Genomic DNA, 17,002 nt, shown 5'->3' on the forward strand with positions numbered 1-17,002 from the left:
TATAGTGCTACAAAATTATAATTTTACTGTAAGCATATTTAATATATATATACCATACATGAAGTAGTTTAAATGTTTAAATGACATTTAAAAAATACATTTGTAGTATTTTTATACAATTTACCTCCTGAGACCCAGACTTTTGCTTTGTGTGCAGGTATAAAAACTAAACGTTGTCCTTGCACAGGTAGTCGTTTTTGTAAAAAAAATAATGTCAACCTATGGGGACATTAGTTTATTTTAATATTTAAAATGATCCATGGTCCAAAAACAAAATAAGTAAATAAACTACTTTCAAATATGAAATTGGATATCTGGCCCATTTTCCTGTCTGGACTGGCTGTAAAAACCTTTGACTGGGATTCCCGACACCTTTCCCGTTTTACATCAATTGATTGTGCTGTTGTCATGTGATTAAATGGTACGGGCAGTGTCTCCATATGAGGCCAAAGGGTCAATGTTTTAAAATATTAAGAATCATGGTGCAGAGATGCAGAAATGTAACGTCCTCATATGAGGACACAGGGTCTCAAGAGGATATAAGTATAATAAGTACAAAAAAGTAATCATATCAAACACTATGGATTAAGAATGGGATGTACCTTAAGTTCATTTGCATGTGAAGGCATTTGAGAAAATACTTTTAGAAATATAGAAACAGAGAGAAAGAGACCAATAAAGACTGGCGTGCGTCCAGGTCTACGCTCGATTGGTTATTCAGGAACTAGCCTCTGGCTGACAGGAAAAAATGAAAGCGGTGAGTACGCTCCTCCTACTGACCTTTTAAAAATCAGCCGACGCTCAGATACATACTGCACCTCCCTCTCTCTCTCTCTCTCTCTCTCTCTCTCTCTCTCTCTCTCACTCCCTTCTTTCTGTAAATCAGCTAAACTCTTACTTTACTACTACAGGTAATTAATATCTTAATCAAGAATGATTTCTATCATTTTCTTCTCACATTTTGATAGTTTTAAATACATTTATTCACCCAAACATAGCGACATATCGATAGAATACAGTCACAAATGCTACACAAATGCAATTTACTGCAAACAGAGGTGGAAAGTAATGAATTACATTAACTCAAATTACTGTAATTAAGGAGATTTTATGAGTAATTTGTATTTTTTTAAAGTAGTTTTTACAATAGGTAATTTTACTTTTACTCAAGTACATTTTGACACAAGTAATTTACTTCGCTACATTGGAAAATTCCACATTACTGAGTAAATAATTAAATGCTGGGGGAAAAAAAACGAATTGTCTGAATTAAAAAATGATGATAATTCCATATGTTTTTATTGGAAACATTAAACAATCTGCTTAAATGTAAAAAAAAAAACATGTAAATAGCAGTTAAAGCAGAGCAATGGCAAGTTAAAAAATAATAATGAACTGTAAAACTATAAAAATACAGTTTATAGTCGCCTATATGACCATAATTTTTAACAGTAAAGGAAAAAATGGATGACAGAAACCTATATAACACTATACCACTTGTTCTTGAAAATGTTTCATGGGGTGGTCTGAACAAATACTGCCTGAAAGATCCAAATTATTATGTGGAATAAAAGTTCATTAAAAACGATTTATTTTATGATTTGTTTTTACTTTTTTACATCAAATAATTAAAAGTAACTATGTAACTTTTACTTAAAGTACATTTTAAATTAAGTACTCTTTTACTTTTACTCGAGTAGATTTTAGATGGGTACTTTTACTTTTACTTGAGTAGAATTTTAGCAAAGTAAAGGTACTTTTACCTAATTACAATTTTTTAGTACTTTTTCCACCTCTGACTGCAAACGCCTGGAGTTTTAAAGTCTGGAGAAAAATGCGTGAAAGTGTTTAATTGTGAGTTATTATCCCAGGGTGTTGAGAAGTGTGACTGAGCAGCAGTTATTTGCATAATGGGCGTGTCCCCCAATCCTAGCTTACCATCAGTGTGTAGTATTGCCCACCAGGGCTATCTTCCATTGGGTATTCCATTATATTTTTAATTCCTTCTATCTATTCAGGAGTACCTAACAAGTATAAAAAATATAGAAACTTAACTTTCTCTTTGAATAGGAGGCATTTTTGCAAACAAAAAAACGAAAAAAAAACCGTGCCATTTTGGGTCAGAAGGACCCAATTAGTCAAAAAACTACATTTTTTCTTTCTACGGAGAGTAAACAACCTAGTTTCAAACATGAAAAATCTAAGATATTTTTACCTGGCTGTAGAAACTTTTGCCTGGGATTCTCGCCATCTTGTTTTTAATCAGTTAAGTATAATGTCATCATGTGACCACTAAATAGTACTGGCAGTGTCTTCATATAAAGGCTAAAGGGTCAACGTTTTCAAAAATTAAGAATAATGGTGCAGAGAAGCAGTAAGGGAATGTCCTCATATGAGGACGCTGGGTCTCAAGAGAATATAATGGTTGTTTGTTTAGTCAGAGTGTTGTAGGCTATAAGAGCAAGTTACCATAGTGTGAACTAGTGCTGTGCGATATGATGATAAATATCGTGTGGACTATACTGTGAAAAGTGTCTATCGTGCTACTTACCTTCTATCGTCTCTATCATTTCTACAGTAATTTCATCAATTATTAATGCAAACATATATAAAGTAGGCTATGATGAAATTTATTGGCGTGGTCACTTTGCATAAACTTGGTTTATATAAGTGATAATAAAGTAATCTTCCCAAAAAAAAGCTCCATAATGTGGTTTTGCGACGTGACGCTGCTTTACGTTATTTGAGGGTCACGCGCGGACACATTTACTAAAAGAAAGGATTGATTCAGTAATAATAAATGAAGTAAAGTTTACTAAAAGAAAGGATTGATTCAGTAAAAATAAATGAAGTAAAGTTTACTAAAAGAAAGGATTGATTCAGTAAAAATAAATGAAGTAAAGTTTACTAAAAGAAAGGATTGATTCAGTAAAAATAAATGAAGTAAAGTTTACTAAAAGAAAGGATTGATTCAGTAAAAATAAATGAAGTAAAGTTTACTAAAAGAAAGGATTGATTCAGTAAAAATAAATGAAGTAAAGTTTACTAAAAGAAAGGATTGACTGAAGTTCAGTTCACTTATTTACTCTGTGTAACATTTAAGTCTTGAAACCGAGTTGAAGTTACTTTAATTTACATGAAATTAAATTTACCGTATTTTTCGGACTATAAGGCGCACCGTATTATAAGGCGCACGATGAGTGAACGGTCTATTTTTAGTGTTAGTCCATACACAAGGCGCACTGGATTATAAGGCGCACTAAATGAAACTTTATTTATATCAGTAACAATAACTCTGAGCAATAAATCCTTCACAATATCTGTGAAAAATAACAACATCTCTGAGCAATAAATCAACAAGCACAGCAAGTACGTATTACTCCGCGACGCTCCTGACAACGGTAGCCGCAACGCTCCGACAGACCATAATATTATGTTGAAGCACAGCAAGTACGTATTACTCCGCGACGCTCCTGACAACGGTAGCCGCAACGCTCCGACAGACCATAATATTATGTTGAAGCACAGCAAGTACGTATTACTCCGCGACGCTCCTGACAACGGTAGCCGCAACGCTCCGACAGACCATAATATTATGTTGAAGCACAGCAAGTACGTATTACTCCGCGACGCTCCTGACAACGGTAGCCGCAACGCTCCGACAGACCATAATATTATGTTGAAGCACAGCAAGTAGGTATTACTCCGCGAGGCTCCTGACAACGGTAGCCGCAACGCTCCGACAGACCATAATATTATGTTGAAGCACAGCAAGTACGTATTACTCCGCGAGGCTCCTGACAACGGTAGCCGCAACGCTCCGACAGACCATAATATTATGTTGAAGCACAGCAAGTACGTATTACTCCGCGAGGCTCCTGACAACGGTAGCCGCAACGCTCCGACAGACCATAATATTATGTTGAAGCACAGCAAGTACCGCATTACTCCGCGAGGCTTCTGACAACGGTAGCCGCAACGCTCCGACAGACCATAATATTATGTTGAAGCACAGCAAGTACCGCATTACTCCGCGACGCTCCTGACTATAATAGCGTGTTGTGCCGAATTCGGTGAATAAAACGGTTTTAAAACAGAGATAAAGATTGGATAAGTTTCATTTCTGGATGAAGTGATTTCCAGCGCTGTTTGGATATAACTGTGGATTACAGGAGACTGGATTGATGGATTCTCTTTAGTCTGGACGCGTTTTGAAGGTAGGACCTGTGGCTGAGCGCGGGTGTGTGTTCGGGGGGTGGCGGCAGTGACCGGAGGTTACCCCAGGACAAAAGGAGAGCCTTTTATTACTGGAAACATGCGCTCTGACGCAGCTCTAATTCATGAAACATACATCCTACAGTAAAAGCACAGTTCTGGAATCCGGAGAGCCAGACGGTTCGAATGGTGTATGACATGACCGCATTCGATGAAATATGGACGAACGATAAACGCAAATATGAGAGTTATGAATTATTAAAATCATAACCAAGGCATATTTCGCCCTAAATGTTTATTTTCTGAAAGGATATTCCGCTAAATAGGCTAAATAGCTCAAAAGCAGAGATTCTAAGCTTTAAAATGGTATATTGGATGTCTATATTGAACCTGTAACTGTTCATAACTATTCAGAAACACAGCCAGTTATGAAATATTAAATATTTCTGGCCCGCCGGTGGGCCAGCGCGTGTTAAGAGGTTAACTTTACTTAGAAGTGGGCGCTAAAAAGAAACAGTTTGTGCTATTACCCCAGAACGGGTGGAAAGGAAAGTTTACCGGCACCTTGTTCTGGCCACGGAGCTACAGTGGAAACTAGCTACCCTGAACCACAGCCGAGAGGCAGTACGGCAGTCAAAGGTAACCGCGCGCTAGCCCAAGAGGGGGATCTTTTTCTGGCGTGGGTGAGGAATTCTGCACAACAGAGCGCCGTGTACCACATAAAAATCGAGGTCAGTAAACACAAGCAAAATCCATACACAAGGCGCACTGCATTATAAGGCGCAATGACGATTTTTGGGAAAAAATAAGTATTTTAAGTGCGCCTTATAGCCCGAAAAATACGGTACTTAAAAAAAAGCAAATGCAGGAAGTTTAGAAACTTTTTTAAGTCAAATTTAACCATCATTTTTTTCAGTGCAGAGCTGTATATCTTCATTTTAAAGACACTTTTAAGAGGCAAGAAATTCAAGTAATTAACTCTTGATGAGTTCAGCACAGCTGTTAACTGAAAGCCTGAATTCCAGGAGACTCTACCTCATAAAGCTGACTGAGAAAATCCAGCAGAGATGTTCAAAACTGATCATCTAAAAAAAAGCTAACATGAAACATATTCTTGCTTGTTTAAGATAATATTGACAAATCGCTGAAACCCTTTATAACAGTAATGGAGTGTTACTCTCTGGTAAACTGTATATTTATAATAAATCACCCTCTCTCTCTCTCTCTCTCTCTCTCTCTCTCTCTCATTACATTTAGCTTCCTGACGTCACGTACAGATTCCTCCCATTTTAAGCAGATTACTCTTGGCCTCGGTTCAGTTACCTTCTCAATCAGCACAAGCCCCCGCGCTCTATTAGCCAAATTACAGCTAATTAAAATGTGCACACACAGGGGATCACGGGGGGGCTGTAGCTCCAGCAGAAACCCTTCACCCCCCACATCCTTCTGTTTCTACCACACAACAGCTTCTCAACAATACATCACCATCAGAATCAATGAGAATAATACGGATATCAAGAGAAGAAGATTCCAGCTCTGGATCTCAGTATTTCTAGGAACAAAAGAGCCGAAGAGAGACGTCAACGAGACGAGCTGTGATGATCAATAGAGTCTCTGAGTGTTTGGACACATAAAGAGAATACAAAACACCATACGCATACACTCTGAGTCTCTCTGTGTGCGTGTGTGTGTGTGTGTGTGTGTATGTGTGTGTGTTTTCAGAATTTTTCTGAGATCTAGCGAAGCTCTTTATTATAGCAAAATGAATAAATGAATGAAGTTTTAACTCTTTGAGTCCTGTCTTACACCCTGTCTGGTTTAAACAGCAGCAGATCTTCTGAATATATCTACACTGATGGGCGTGGTGTTCTGGAAATGAGGTGTGTTCAGGTACATTTCTGGAGTTTTATCTTGTTTATCTTGGTAACAGAAAACACAGGAGCTCCACTGACTGAATACAACCTAGACAGACGCCAACAGTAAGACGTTCATCGCTATCTCGGTAACACAGGCGCCGTGCCGAGCCGAGCGTACACCCCCACTTATTACACACACATGAACACACAGCAGCACAAACCCAACTTTTACATCAACAATAAACAGAATAGTAAATAAAATAACATTTCTGTTCCCGTAAATGAGCTGCTGGAGCTCCTTCACAGCGTCAACCAGCAGCTCAGTTTCCTCTGCTGAGAAGAGTTTGTTGAACACGTCCAGGTAGCTGCACCGCTACAATAGCAATCCACCAAAGTCAGAGCTCACCTGACCTGACTTAAAGAAAATGATATGCAAGAGAGACACTCTGATTGGTTTATTATTTCACGTCATGCCCAAAATTAACCAAACCCATTATTAATTAAGAGACGGTGTAGCTCTGCAAGGTGTACTTTTCCCATCATTACGACAGCAAAGACACACTGACACGCACTAAACCAAGCTGGTTATCATATTAATACATACTTTATTAATGTTTATTATTACTTTTCCCATTTATAGTTTTTCATATCTATTTGTATTTGTTATTTGGTATGTTTTTTTTTACTAATCTACTCTTGTAATTTGCAATTTCGCATTTAATTACCTGAAATTACTACTGTATTTTTCTCGCACTATAAGCCGCAGCGGATTATAAGGCGCATTATGCGAAACTAGTAAGGAACAGAGGTGTCGCCATGTTTCCATTATAGAATGGAAGTTAACTAAGTTAAGTAAAGCTAAGATACATAAACAAAGCTGAAATATGTATTTTAAATATATATTTTAAAGTCAGATTTCTCTCGTAAAAAATGTTTGTTTAGGTGAGTAAAGAGCTTCCGTTTATTTACAGTGAGCTTAGATTTCCAGATTTCTCCAGCATTACGGCTGGAGCACTAGCATTAGCTGCTAACCGCTAGTGCTTAGCACGGTTAGCCTGTAATATACCTAATGCTGCTCCAGCAGTGCTTGCCGGGATTAGCAGGAGGCTACAGGCTGATAATACTCACCTCTGAACGGCAAAAGAGTTAGTGCTTAGCAAGGTTAGCGGGTAATGCTAATACTGCTCCAGTGCTGGAGAAACTTCACTGAAAACTCACCCTGTATAACTCTGTACTTCAGTGGAGTAGCTTTACTGCTCCTTAATACCTGACTGATAGAATTCATACATAAGGAGCACCGGATTATAAGGAGCTCTGATGATTTTGGGATAAATTAAAGGATTTTAAGTGCACATAAATACAGTACAGGCCAAAGGTTTGGACACACCTTCTCTTTTTCAATGCGTTTTCTTTCTTTATTTTCGTGACTATTTCCATTGTAGATTCTCACTGAAGCATCAAAACTATGAATGAACACATGTGGAGTTTTATGTACTTAATAAAAAATGAGCTGAACCTCCACAGTCACCGGACCTGAACCCAATCCAGATGGTTTGGGGTGAGCTGGAGCACAGAGTGAAGAAGACAAAGGGGCAACAAGTGCTAATAAACACCTCTGGGAACTCCTTCCTTCCTTCAAGACTGTAGGAAAACCTTTCATTTCAGGTGGCCACCTCTTGAAGAAGACCTCATTGAGAGAATGATGCCAAGAGTGTGCAAAGCAGTAATCAGAGCAAAGGGAGGCTTTTATTTAGAAGAAACTAGAATATAAAACATGTTTTTTTTTTGTTATTTTACATTTTTTGTTAAGTACATAAAACTCCACATGTGTTCATTCATAGTTTTGATGCTTCAGTGAGAATCTACAACGGAAATAGTCATGAAAATAAAGAAATGCATTAAAAAAGAGAAAGTGTGTCCAAACTTTTAGCCTGTACTGTATATATATATATATATATATATATATATATATATATTTATATATATATATATATATATCCTCTTGAGACCATGCGTCCTCGTATGAGGACATTCTATTTTTGCTTCTCTGCACCACGGTGCACTATATATTTTTTTAAATATTGATCATTTGGTCTCATATGGACACTATGAGACACTATCTGAACTATATTGTGATCACATGGCAACATTGAGAACATGATTGAAAATGATTGAAAACAAGATTGCGGGAATCCCAGTCAAAAGTTTCTACAGCCAGTCCAGACAGAAACATGATATGGACTAGAGCTTAGATCGGGCCCAAAAAATCTGACCCGACCCAGCCTGAGCCCGTGCACGTTCTGCCCGAGTCCGGCCCGCCCCGCCCCATAAACTGTCTGTTTTCGGGCTGTTTGAATGAGCGAATTATGATCAGAATTATGTTTATTAACACTGAAACATAGAAGAATAGAACTATTACTTAATGAAAATGGTTTTTAAGAACAGCTACACACAGTGCTGCAAGTCAAACGCGGAGGCGTTCACGTGTGCCCAGAGCTACGTGATTACATTTTTCCTTTTTATTATAGTTTAATTTAATTTTGTTTTTATTTTTTCTCCTAAAGTTCAGTACGTTTTAATTTGTTTTTAGAGTTGGCGTGCTAGTTTTTATTAGTTTTCCCACATCTCACCAGAGAGATCAATCTAAGAAACAAACGAGAGATAGAGAGAGAGAGAGAGAGAGAGAGAGAGAGAGATTTGGGTGTTCTGGTGTATGAGATACTCACAGGTAGATGTTTTCACACAATGTATCTCCTGTTTCTCTTTTATCTCCTCGCTCTCATATTCTAGTCCCATACATAATTCTGCAGTTTCTCAGTGTTTTCTGTCGTATTTTGCGGCACGAGCGCTTTAAACAAGAACTAACGCCGAGGACCGCGAGGTGCCCACGCCATATCCGACTCCCTGCTGAATCCGACTCCCCTTCGCAAACAGAATCGGCACAACACCGCTCACTGTAGAACAGCGCTTATAAATAAATTAAACACGAAAATAAGGGTGTTCTTTCAGTAATTTCAGTTCGTTTTAGTTAGTTTTATAAACACACAATACAGTTCGAGATAGTTCTTTTTTTTCCTTTTAATTACCGTTTTTATTAGATTCAACTAAAACAAATGTTTTTCACTTTCAGTTTTCGCTATTTCCTTAGAATTAGAAAACAGATGCCAACACCTCGGACTATTTTCTGGAGCCCGACCCGACCCGAGTCGGGTTCGGGCAGACAATCTAAGCTCTAATATGGACCGGCCACAAAAATTCTAATTTTGTTCTAAATGTTTTTGTTTGAAATCAGTTTATTTACATTTTATCAAAAGCTATTGAGTCCTTCTGATCCCAAATGGCAAAGATAATTTAATATGTTAACATTGATTAGTTTTAGACTTGTTAGATCCCACTAATACAGGGGTGTCCAGACTTTTTTTGTTGGGGGCCAGAAGGAGAAATATATTTGTCACGGGCCACAGACTCTGTAATAAAACAAATAATAAAATACATCACTTTAAATAATACTTTTTCCTGATTACTTTCATTTACACACCATTTTACTTGACTTACTATCTTTATCTTAGACAGTGTTGTGTAAACTAAGATTTTTCAAACTGATGTTTAATTTCATGATGTCTCTTAATATTAAACTCCTTAATTACGGCAACTTTTAGACTCATTTGGTTCGTTTTTCTGCGCTACAACTGCACACTCTCTCCACTTTTAGACTCTTTGGCCTTTTTTTCTGTGCTAGAAATGCGCACTCTCTCCACTTTTAGACTCTTTGACCCGTTTTCCTGTGCTACAACTGCGCACTCTCTCCGCTTTTAGACTCTTTGGCCCGTTTTTCTGCACTAAAAAGGCACACCCTCTCCACTTTTAGACTCTTTGGCCCGTTTCTGACACCTAGGGTTCAAACTTTGAACCTCACATTATAAAAACCTGCTTAACAGCGGGCCAACTTTCATTCTATTTCTAAAATACCTCGCGGGCCGCTCCAAAAAAGGAAACGGGCCACAAATGGCCCGCGGGCCATAGTTTGGACACCCCTGCTCTAATACCAAACAGCAAATGTTTGGGTCTCAGGAGGATATATATATAGTTCATTTTTATATAGTTAATTTATCTCACCATAGACAGCGGCACGATGCCTCCCAGGTCGTGAGGTGCGAGGCGGATGAGCGTGGGGATCTCCTCAGACAGGGTCCGGGTGATGGGGTACTCCACCTGCCAGGTAACCGACCGAGAGCCCAGAGGATCCAGCAGCCCGTTCACCTCCAGATCCACCTGAAGAACCTTCTGAAAACCCATGTCCACCCTGAGAGAGAGAGAGAGAGAGAGAGAGAGAGAGAGAAGATTAATTTAATCATTTTTCCTCTCATATACGATACGACATGAATATGATTCATATCTGATCTTCTCCTTATAAAGTACAAATGACAAGAAATCTCATCTAATCAGATCTTCCATTCCAATTTACACCACTTTCATTCACCGATAGAGTCATTTCAGAAACTGATTATCTGCTGATAGAAGGTCTAAACACAATAATGTGATCAGTATTAAATCAAATCTGATTTAGGGTTTTAATCTGCCTTTTAAACTAAGCCGCAGGAACTTCAGAGAGTCTGATATGAGACAATTAATTTGAGTTTTTCTTTTTTTTAGAGACTTTTTTAGTCATAAAACATACAATACAGACACATCATTCATTAAAAAAAATAAATAGTGGCACCTATAAGGAATCAACTGACAAGAATGAAACTTAGTGGGTAGTTCAGCCAGAAGATTATGGAGTTATTAAATTAATTTAATTTGTATAAGTAGGCATTAGGGACCTCTACAACTCTCTACATGCTGAGACATCTGTCCTTAAATATATAAATATGACCAAGTTTGACAAAATATACAATAAAAATGTTTAATTAAGTACAGTTTCTATTTATTTTTATCTTACTTTTGAATAGAAAAGCCAACACATGAAAAAAAAATGTCTGAACACATAAAGCAGATCTCAAAAGATCTCAAAAAGCAGCACATTATTAAACCCCCATCTGAAGAAATTTAACAACAGATGAGAAAAAACAAAGTTATTGATGATCTATCAGAATTCTGAAAAAGGTTATGTCATTTTTAAAGCTTTGGAACTCCAGAGAACCACAGTGATTCACTATTATTCACTAATAGAGAAAACACTAGTAGAACACTGGTGAACCTTACCAGGAGTGACCGGCCGACCGAACAAAATTACTCCAAAAGGGCATGAAGAACTCATCCAGGAGGTCCATAAAAAAGAACCCAGAACAACATTTAAAGAACTGCAGGATCTCACTCGCCTCAGTTAAGATCAGTGTTAATGATATAATAATATAAAAAAATAAAAATAAAATAAAGTTCCAAGATAAAAAAACACTGTTGATCAAAAACAGAAGAACACAACCATCCGTCTCACATTTACCAACTAACCAACTAACATCTTAACAATTTCCAAGACTGATTTGAGAAAAGTGGAACTCTTTGGAAGGTGTGTTTCCTGTTACATCTGGCGTAAAACTAACAAAAAATTTCAGAAAAAGAACATGATACTGAATGTAAAACATGGTGGTGGTAGTGTTAGGATGGTCTGGGGCTGCTTTTTTTTCTTCAGGACCTGGACAACTTGTTGAAATTGATGGAACCAGGAATTCTGCTCTCTACTAGAGATGTCCGTCCATCATTTTTATGACATACTTGGGTTCTGCAGCAGGACAGTGACCCAAAGCTCAAAAACAAGTTTGCCTCTGAATAGCTAAAAAAAAAAACTAAAAAATTAAATGAAGCGTATGGAGTGGTCTAGTCAAAGTCTGATTGAGATGCTGTGGATGATCTTAAACCATAAAATGTGTCTGAATTAAAACTGTAATTCTAAAAAAGAAGAGTGGAACAAAATTCCTCCACAGAGAGGAGAAAGACTTGTTACCAAATATTAGTAAAGCTTGATTACAGTCATTTCTGCCAAGGGTGGCAAAACACAGTTATTAGGTTTAGGGGGCAAATAATTGTTTACATATGGCTGGGTTGGTTTGGGTAGTTTTTTTTCCTTTAACTAAAGGACATTTTTGTTTAAAAACTGAAAAAACGTTTGGGCACCCCTATTAATCTTAATACATTTTAGTTCTAAATATTTGGGTGTTTGCAACAGCCATTTCAGTTTGATATATCTAATAACTGATGGACACAGTAATATGGTGTCACTGTGCATTGGTCAACAATACAGCGAGTTTCTGCAAGCACGCCACAAACAGCAAAGTGCGCTGTGTTGTTGACCGATGCACAGTGACTCCATCTGCAGCAAGATGATGCTGCAGCTCTTTGGAGGTGGTCTGTGGATTGTCCTTGACTGTTCTCACCATTCTTCTTCTCTGCCTTTCTGATATTTTTCTTGGCCTGCCACTTCTGGGCTTAACAAGAACTGTCCCTGTGCTCTTCCACTTCCTTACTATGTTCCTCACAGTGGAAACTGACAGGTTAAATCTCTGACACAACTTTTTGTATCCTTCCCCTGAACAACTATGTTGAACAATCTTTGTTTTTAGATCATTTGAGAGTTGTTTTGATGAGCCCATGATGCCACTCTTCAGAGGAGGTTCAAATAGGAGAACAACTCGCAATTGGCCACCTTAAATACCTTTTCTCATGATTGGATACACCTGGCTGTGAAGCTCAAAGCTCAATGAGGTAACCAAACCAATTTTGTGCTTCAGTAAGTCAGTAAAAAGTAGTTAGGAGTATTCAAATCAATAAAATGATAAGGGTGCCCATACTTTTGCACCGGTCAAATTTTGGTTTAATGCATATTGCACATTTCCTGTTACTACAATAAACCTCATTTCAATCCTGAAATATTACTGTGTCCATCAGTTATTAGATATATCAAACTGAAATGGCTGTTGCAAACACCCAAATATTTACAACTAAAAATGATTAAGATTAATAGGGGTGCCCAAACTTTTTCATATTACTGTATTAAAATGTGTTTGATAATCTGGAAAGTGTTAGTATGATTAAAAAGCAAAAACAAAATAAATCTGTAGGAGTACTGTATATAGGAGTGTGTATTTATATATATATATATATATATATATGTGTGTGTGTGTGTGTGTGTGTGTGTGTGTGTTCCACACTCAGGTCAGGGGCAATATATGTTCACTTCCATTATTCCAGCTCCATAAAAAGCCCACATCCCAGCAGCAACGGCAAGAAAAAGCAATTTAGCTTTGTTCCAGTGCCACACAGCTCCTCTCCGAAAAGATCTCCAAAGCACAGCGCAACATTTTCCACAGTGATTGTAATGCAAACAAAGCAGAAAAACAATGAATAAAACCAAACTCATTCCATTTGCAGAGGCTCCGGTCTGATCAGCCGGCTGCTTTTCCACACCACAACACTTAGTTAAAACAAAATCACATATGAAATATTCAGAATAACAAACCAACGCGCAGTATTGAATTTCAGCTCAGAGCCGCCGGCAGGAAAAACCTTCTATTCTTATACAGAGCTGAAGTTCAATCTCCAGCACAGCCTCCCATCCTCAACCTCACACACACACACACTTACACACACACTGCGTCTTGAGCTGGACAGTAAGACAGACACTCTTGAGAAAAAGTTTTATATCACTAAGTTTCTTTAAAAAGAAGAACATTCTTCAGAAGCAGCTTCAGCAGATCTATTTATTACCTATAAAAGTGCATCAACACACCTTACTCTTACGACACGCCCACTTTCAGGTGTCTGTTTCTACTGCATTTGTGTTAAAATATCCGGTTAGCTCATATTAAATCAGAGGTGGGCAAATCAATTATTTTTCCCAAAGGGCCAAATAATAACAACATCCAACAGATTTACCTTAATTTTTTTGATCAATGTTAGATTTATCTTGTTATAAATGTTATATATTATTATTATGGCATTAATTTGACTATTGGACTAATAAGTGGATTAGTGGCCTACGATAGGGACTAGTGGAAAACCAAGTGGACTAGTGGACTACTGAGTGGACTATCAAGTGGACTAGTAGATGAGTGGATGAGTGGATTACTGAGTGGACTAGTGGATTAATGGACTATCAAATGGACTAGTGGACTACTGAGTTTACTAGTAAATTACTGAGTGGACTAGTGGAGTATCAAGTTGACTAGAAAACTACTAAGTGGACAAGTAGAGTATCAAGTGGACTAGTGCACAAGTGGACTAGTTGACCACTGAGTGGACTAGCGGACTATCAAGTGTACTAGTGCGCAAGTGGACTAGTGGACTACTAACTGGACTAGTGGATCAGTAAACTAGTGAACTACCAAGTGTACTGGTGGACTACTGAAAGGACTAATGGACTACCGAGTGTACTAGTACACTAAAGAACTAGTGGACTACTAACTGGACTAGTGGATAAGTAAACTAGTGGACTAGTGGACTACTAAGTGGACTAGTGGACTATAGAGTGGAGGAGTGAACAAGTGGACTAGTGGACTATTAAGTGAACTCGTGGACTATCAAATAGACTAGTGGACTAGTGGATGAGTGAACTAGTGAACGACCAAGTTTACTAGTAGACTACAAAGTGGACTAGTGGACTAATAGACTATCTAGTGAAATACTGGACTAACAAGTGCACAAATGAGTTTACTAGTGAACTGCAGAGTGGACTAGTGGACTACCGAGTGGACTAGCGGACTTGTTTTATGTTTACATATTAGAATAATTCACTATTATCACTAATTATTTGCTGTAATGTGATATAAATTTGACTGGTAGAGTATCATATATTTATTAACAGTCATTAACAAACACTTTAAACCATTACGTTATCAGGTACTGTAACTGCTGTTTATAAAGTGTTACTCTAACTGTTTAATTTCCTCCTTTAATGGCAATAATTAATGTTGAATCACACAATATTTAGTGTAATTAATCCTGACAGCTGTGAGTTCTATGAGTTTAATTACTGTACTGTGTGTATAAATATATATTCATCGTCTGATGAAAGCTGGGAAAGAAAGGTTTATGGTATAACTATATATATAGTGAGTTTTTAGAGGTTCTCCAGGTCTTGGATCAGGACCAGTCTGAAAGTGTGGCGGGTCGGCAAGGGTCCAGCAGAGCGGCGGTGGGTAAATAGCGGCAGCTCTCGGGAAATCCTCACACACACCCTGCGGCCGGCGGCGTGGAGAGTGTTAGCTCATAAAGCTCTTTATAGCTGACATTTACAGCGAGGAGACACACACTCCTCTCACCGTTCAGCCATTCAGCCGTAACTGGAGCTCAATACCGAACTCCTACTGATTCTAGTACAGTGTCAGGGTGTGACCAATAGAGGGAGAAGTGCTTATTGAGGTTACAGGTGTTGGACAATGAAACTGAAACACCTGTCATCATTTTAGTGTGGGATTTTAGGATTCATGGCTAAATTGGAGCAGCCTGGTGTTCAATCTTCATTAATTGCACATTATTGCACCAGTAAGAGCAGAGTGTGAAGGTTCAATTAGCAGGGTAAGAGCACAGTTCTGCTCTAAATATTGCAATGCACACAACATTATGGGAGACATACCAGAGTTCAAAAGAGGACAAATTGTTGGTGCACGTCTTGCTGGAGCATCTGTGACCAAGACAGCAAGTCTTTGTGATGCATCAAGAGCCACGGTATCCAGGGTAACGTCAGCATACCAACAAGAAGTACCAACCACATCCAACAGGATTAACTGTGGACGCTGTAAGAGGAAGCTGTCTGAAAGGGATGTTCGGGTGCTAACCCGGATTGTATCCAAAAAACATAAAACCACGGCTGATCAAATCACGCAGAATTCAATGTGCACCTCAACTCTCCTGTTTCCACCAGAACTGTCCGTCACCACAATCAATTATTGTGCTCTAAAACCAGGTGCTTCAGTTTATGTTGATTGCGTCCATTGAAGAACATTTGTTTTCTCAAGTTTTCTCAGTCAGCTTCATAAGGTAGAGTCACCTGGAATTCAGGCTTTCAGTTAACAGCTGTGCTGAACTCATCAGGAGTTAATGACTTGCATTTCTTGTTTCTTAATGTGTGTGAAAGCATCAGTTATAGTAAAGCATCAGTTATAGTAAAGTTATGAAGAGGTAGAGTTACAGGTATACAGTGAATAGACCTAAGTAAAGAGGATTTTTCCACCAATAAAACTTTTGAACTAGTTTCTTTCGGCCTTTTAAGAACCGTGGAGCTTTTTCAGCGAACCAGTCCCTATTTCCACCAGTTTTAGTGAAATCGGGAAAACGACACATCATACGTCATCAACAGAGGGCGCTGCACAGCGGCAATTTGCTCAACATGGCCAAAGACATCGTCAAAAACACACTAAAGAACCTAGTATTCTTCTGTTTACTCTGCAAACATACGTTCCTGGTTCCAGAACTTCTTTTTTTAGGGTGAAAACGTGGCAAGCCAGTTCAAAATTAGGTTTGCGAACCAGAACGGTGATGGTTTCACATCGGTTGAAAAGCACTGTTTGAGAAATGAAGGTCAATTAACCTGAAAGTCTTTGAAATGATCCTCAAATGCAGTCACTGCAAACAAGACCATTGAAAACATTGATGATGATGATGATGATGATAATATTGATGATGAAACTGGCACTCATCAGAATCGCTGCAAGAAAAGGATGTAAGAGCGAGAGTTCCCTCTGTTGTACAGGATGGATAAGTTCATCAGAGTTACCAGCCTCAGAAACCACAAGTTAACAAACAGCTCCTCAGATAAGAGCATCTAAAATTAAATCATATCAATTTGTAAATTGAACCTACCTCCAACAGTAACACAGTGCTACAGGGATATTTTCAGAGCTTTATCCCTAAAAAAACTAACAGAAATGATAAAAATAAGTGATTTTTACTATGGTAAGATTTTGTCCTCAATACTGCCTTATTTACCTCACAGT

General features: G+C 38.1%; 1 protein-coding gene across 1 annotated transcript in view; it reads right to left on the reverse strand.

Annotated features, from left to right (window-relative positions):
* Window positions 1–17,002, reverse strand: part of si:dkey-112m2.1 (transmembrane protein 132D) — a 337,783-nt gene that overhangs the window by 78,858 nt on the left and 241,923 nt on the right. Inside the window, exon 4 of the mRNA XM_049466738.1 lies at window positions 10,188–10,374. Within this exon, the coding sequence (XP_049322695.1) occupies window positions 10,188–10,374 (187 nt within the window). The remainder of the gene's footprint in view (window positions 1–10,187; window positions 10,375–17,002) is intronic.

This window comes from Astyanax mexicanus, chromosome 17, assembly GCF_023375975.1.
Source record: "Astyanax mexicanus isolate ESR-SI-001 chromosome 17, AstMex3_surface, whole genome shotgun sequence".
NCBI classification, from domain to species: Eukaryota; Metazoa; Chordata; class Actinopteri; order Characiformes; family Acestrorhamphidae; genus Astyanax; species Astyanax mexicanus.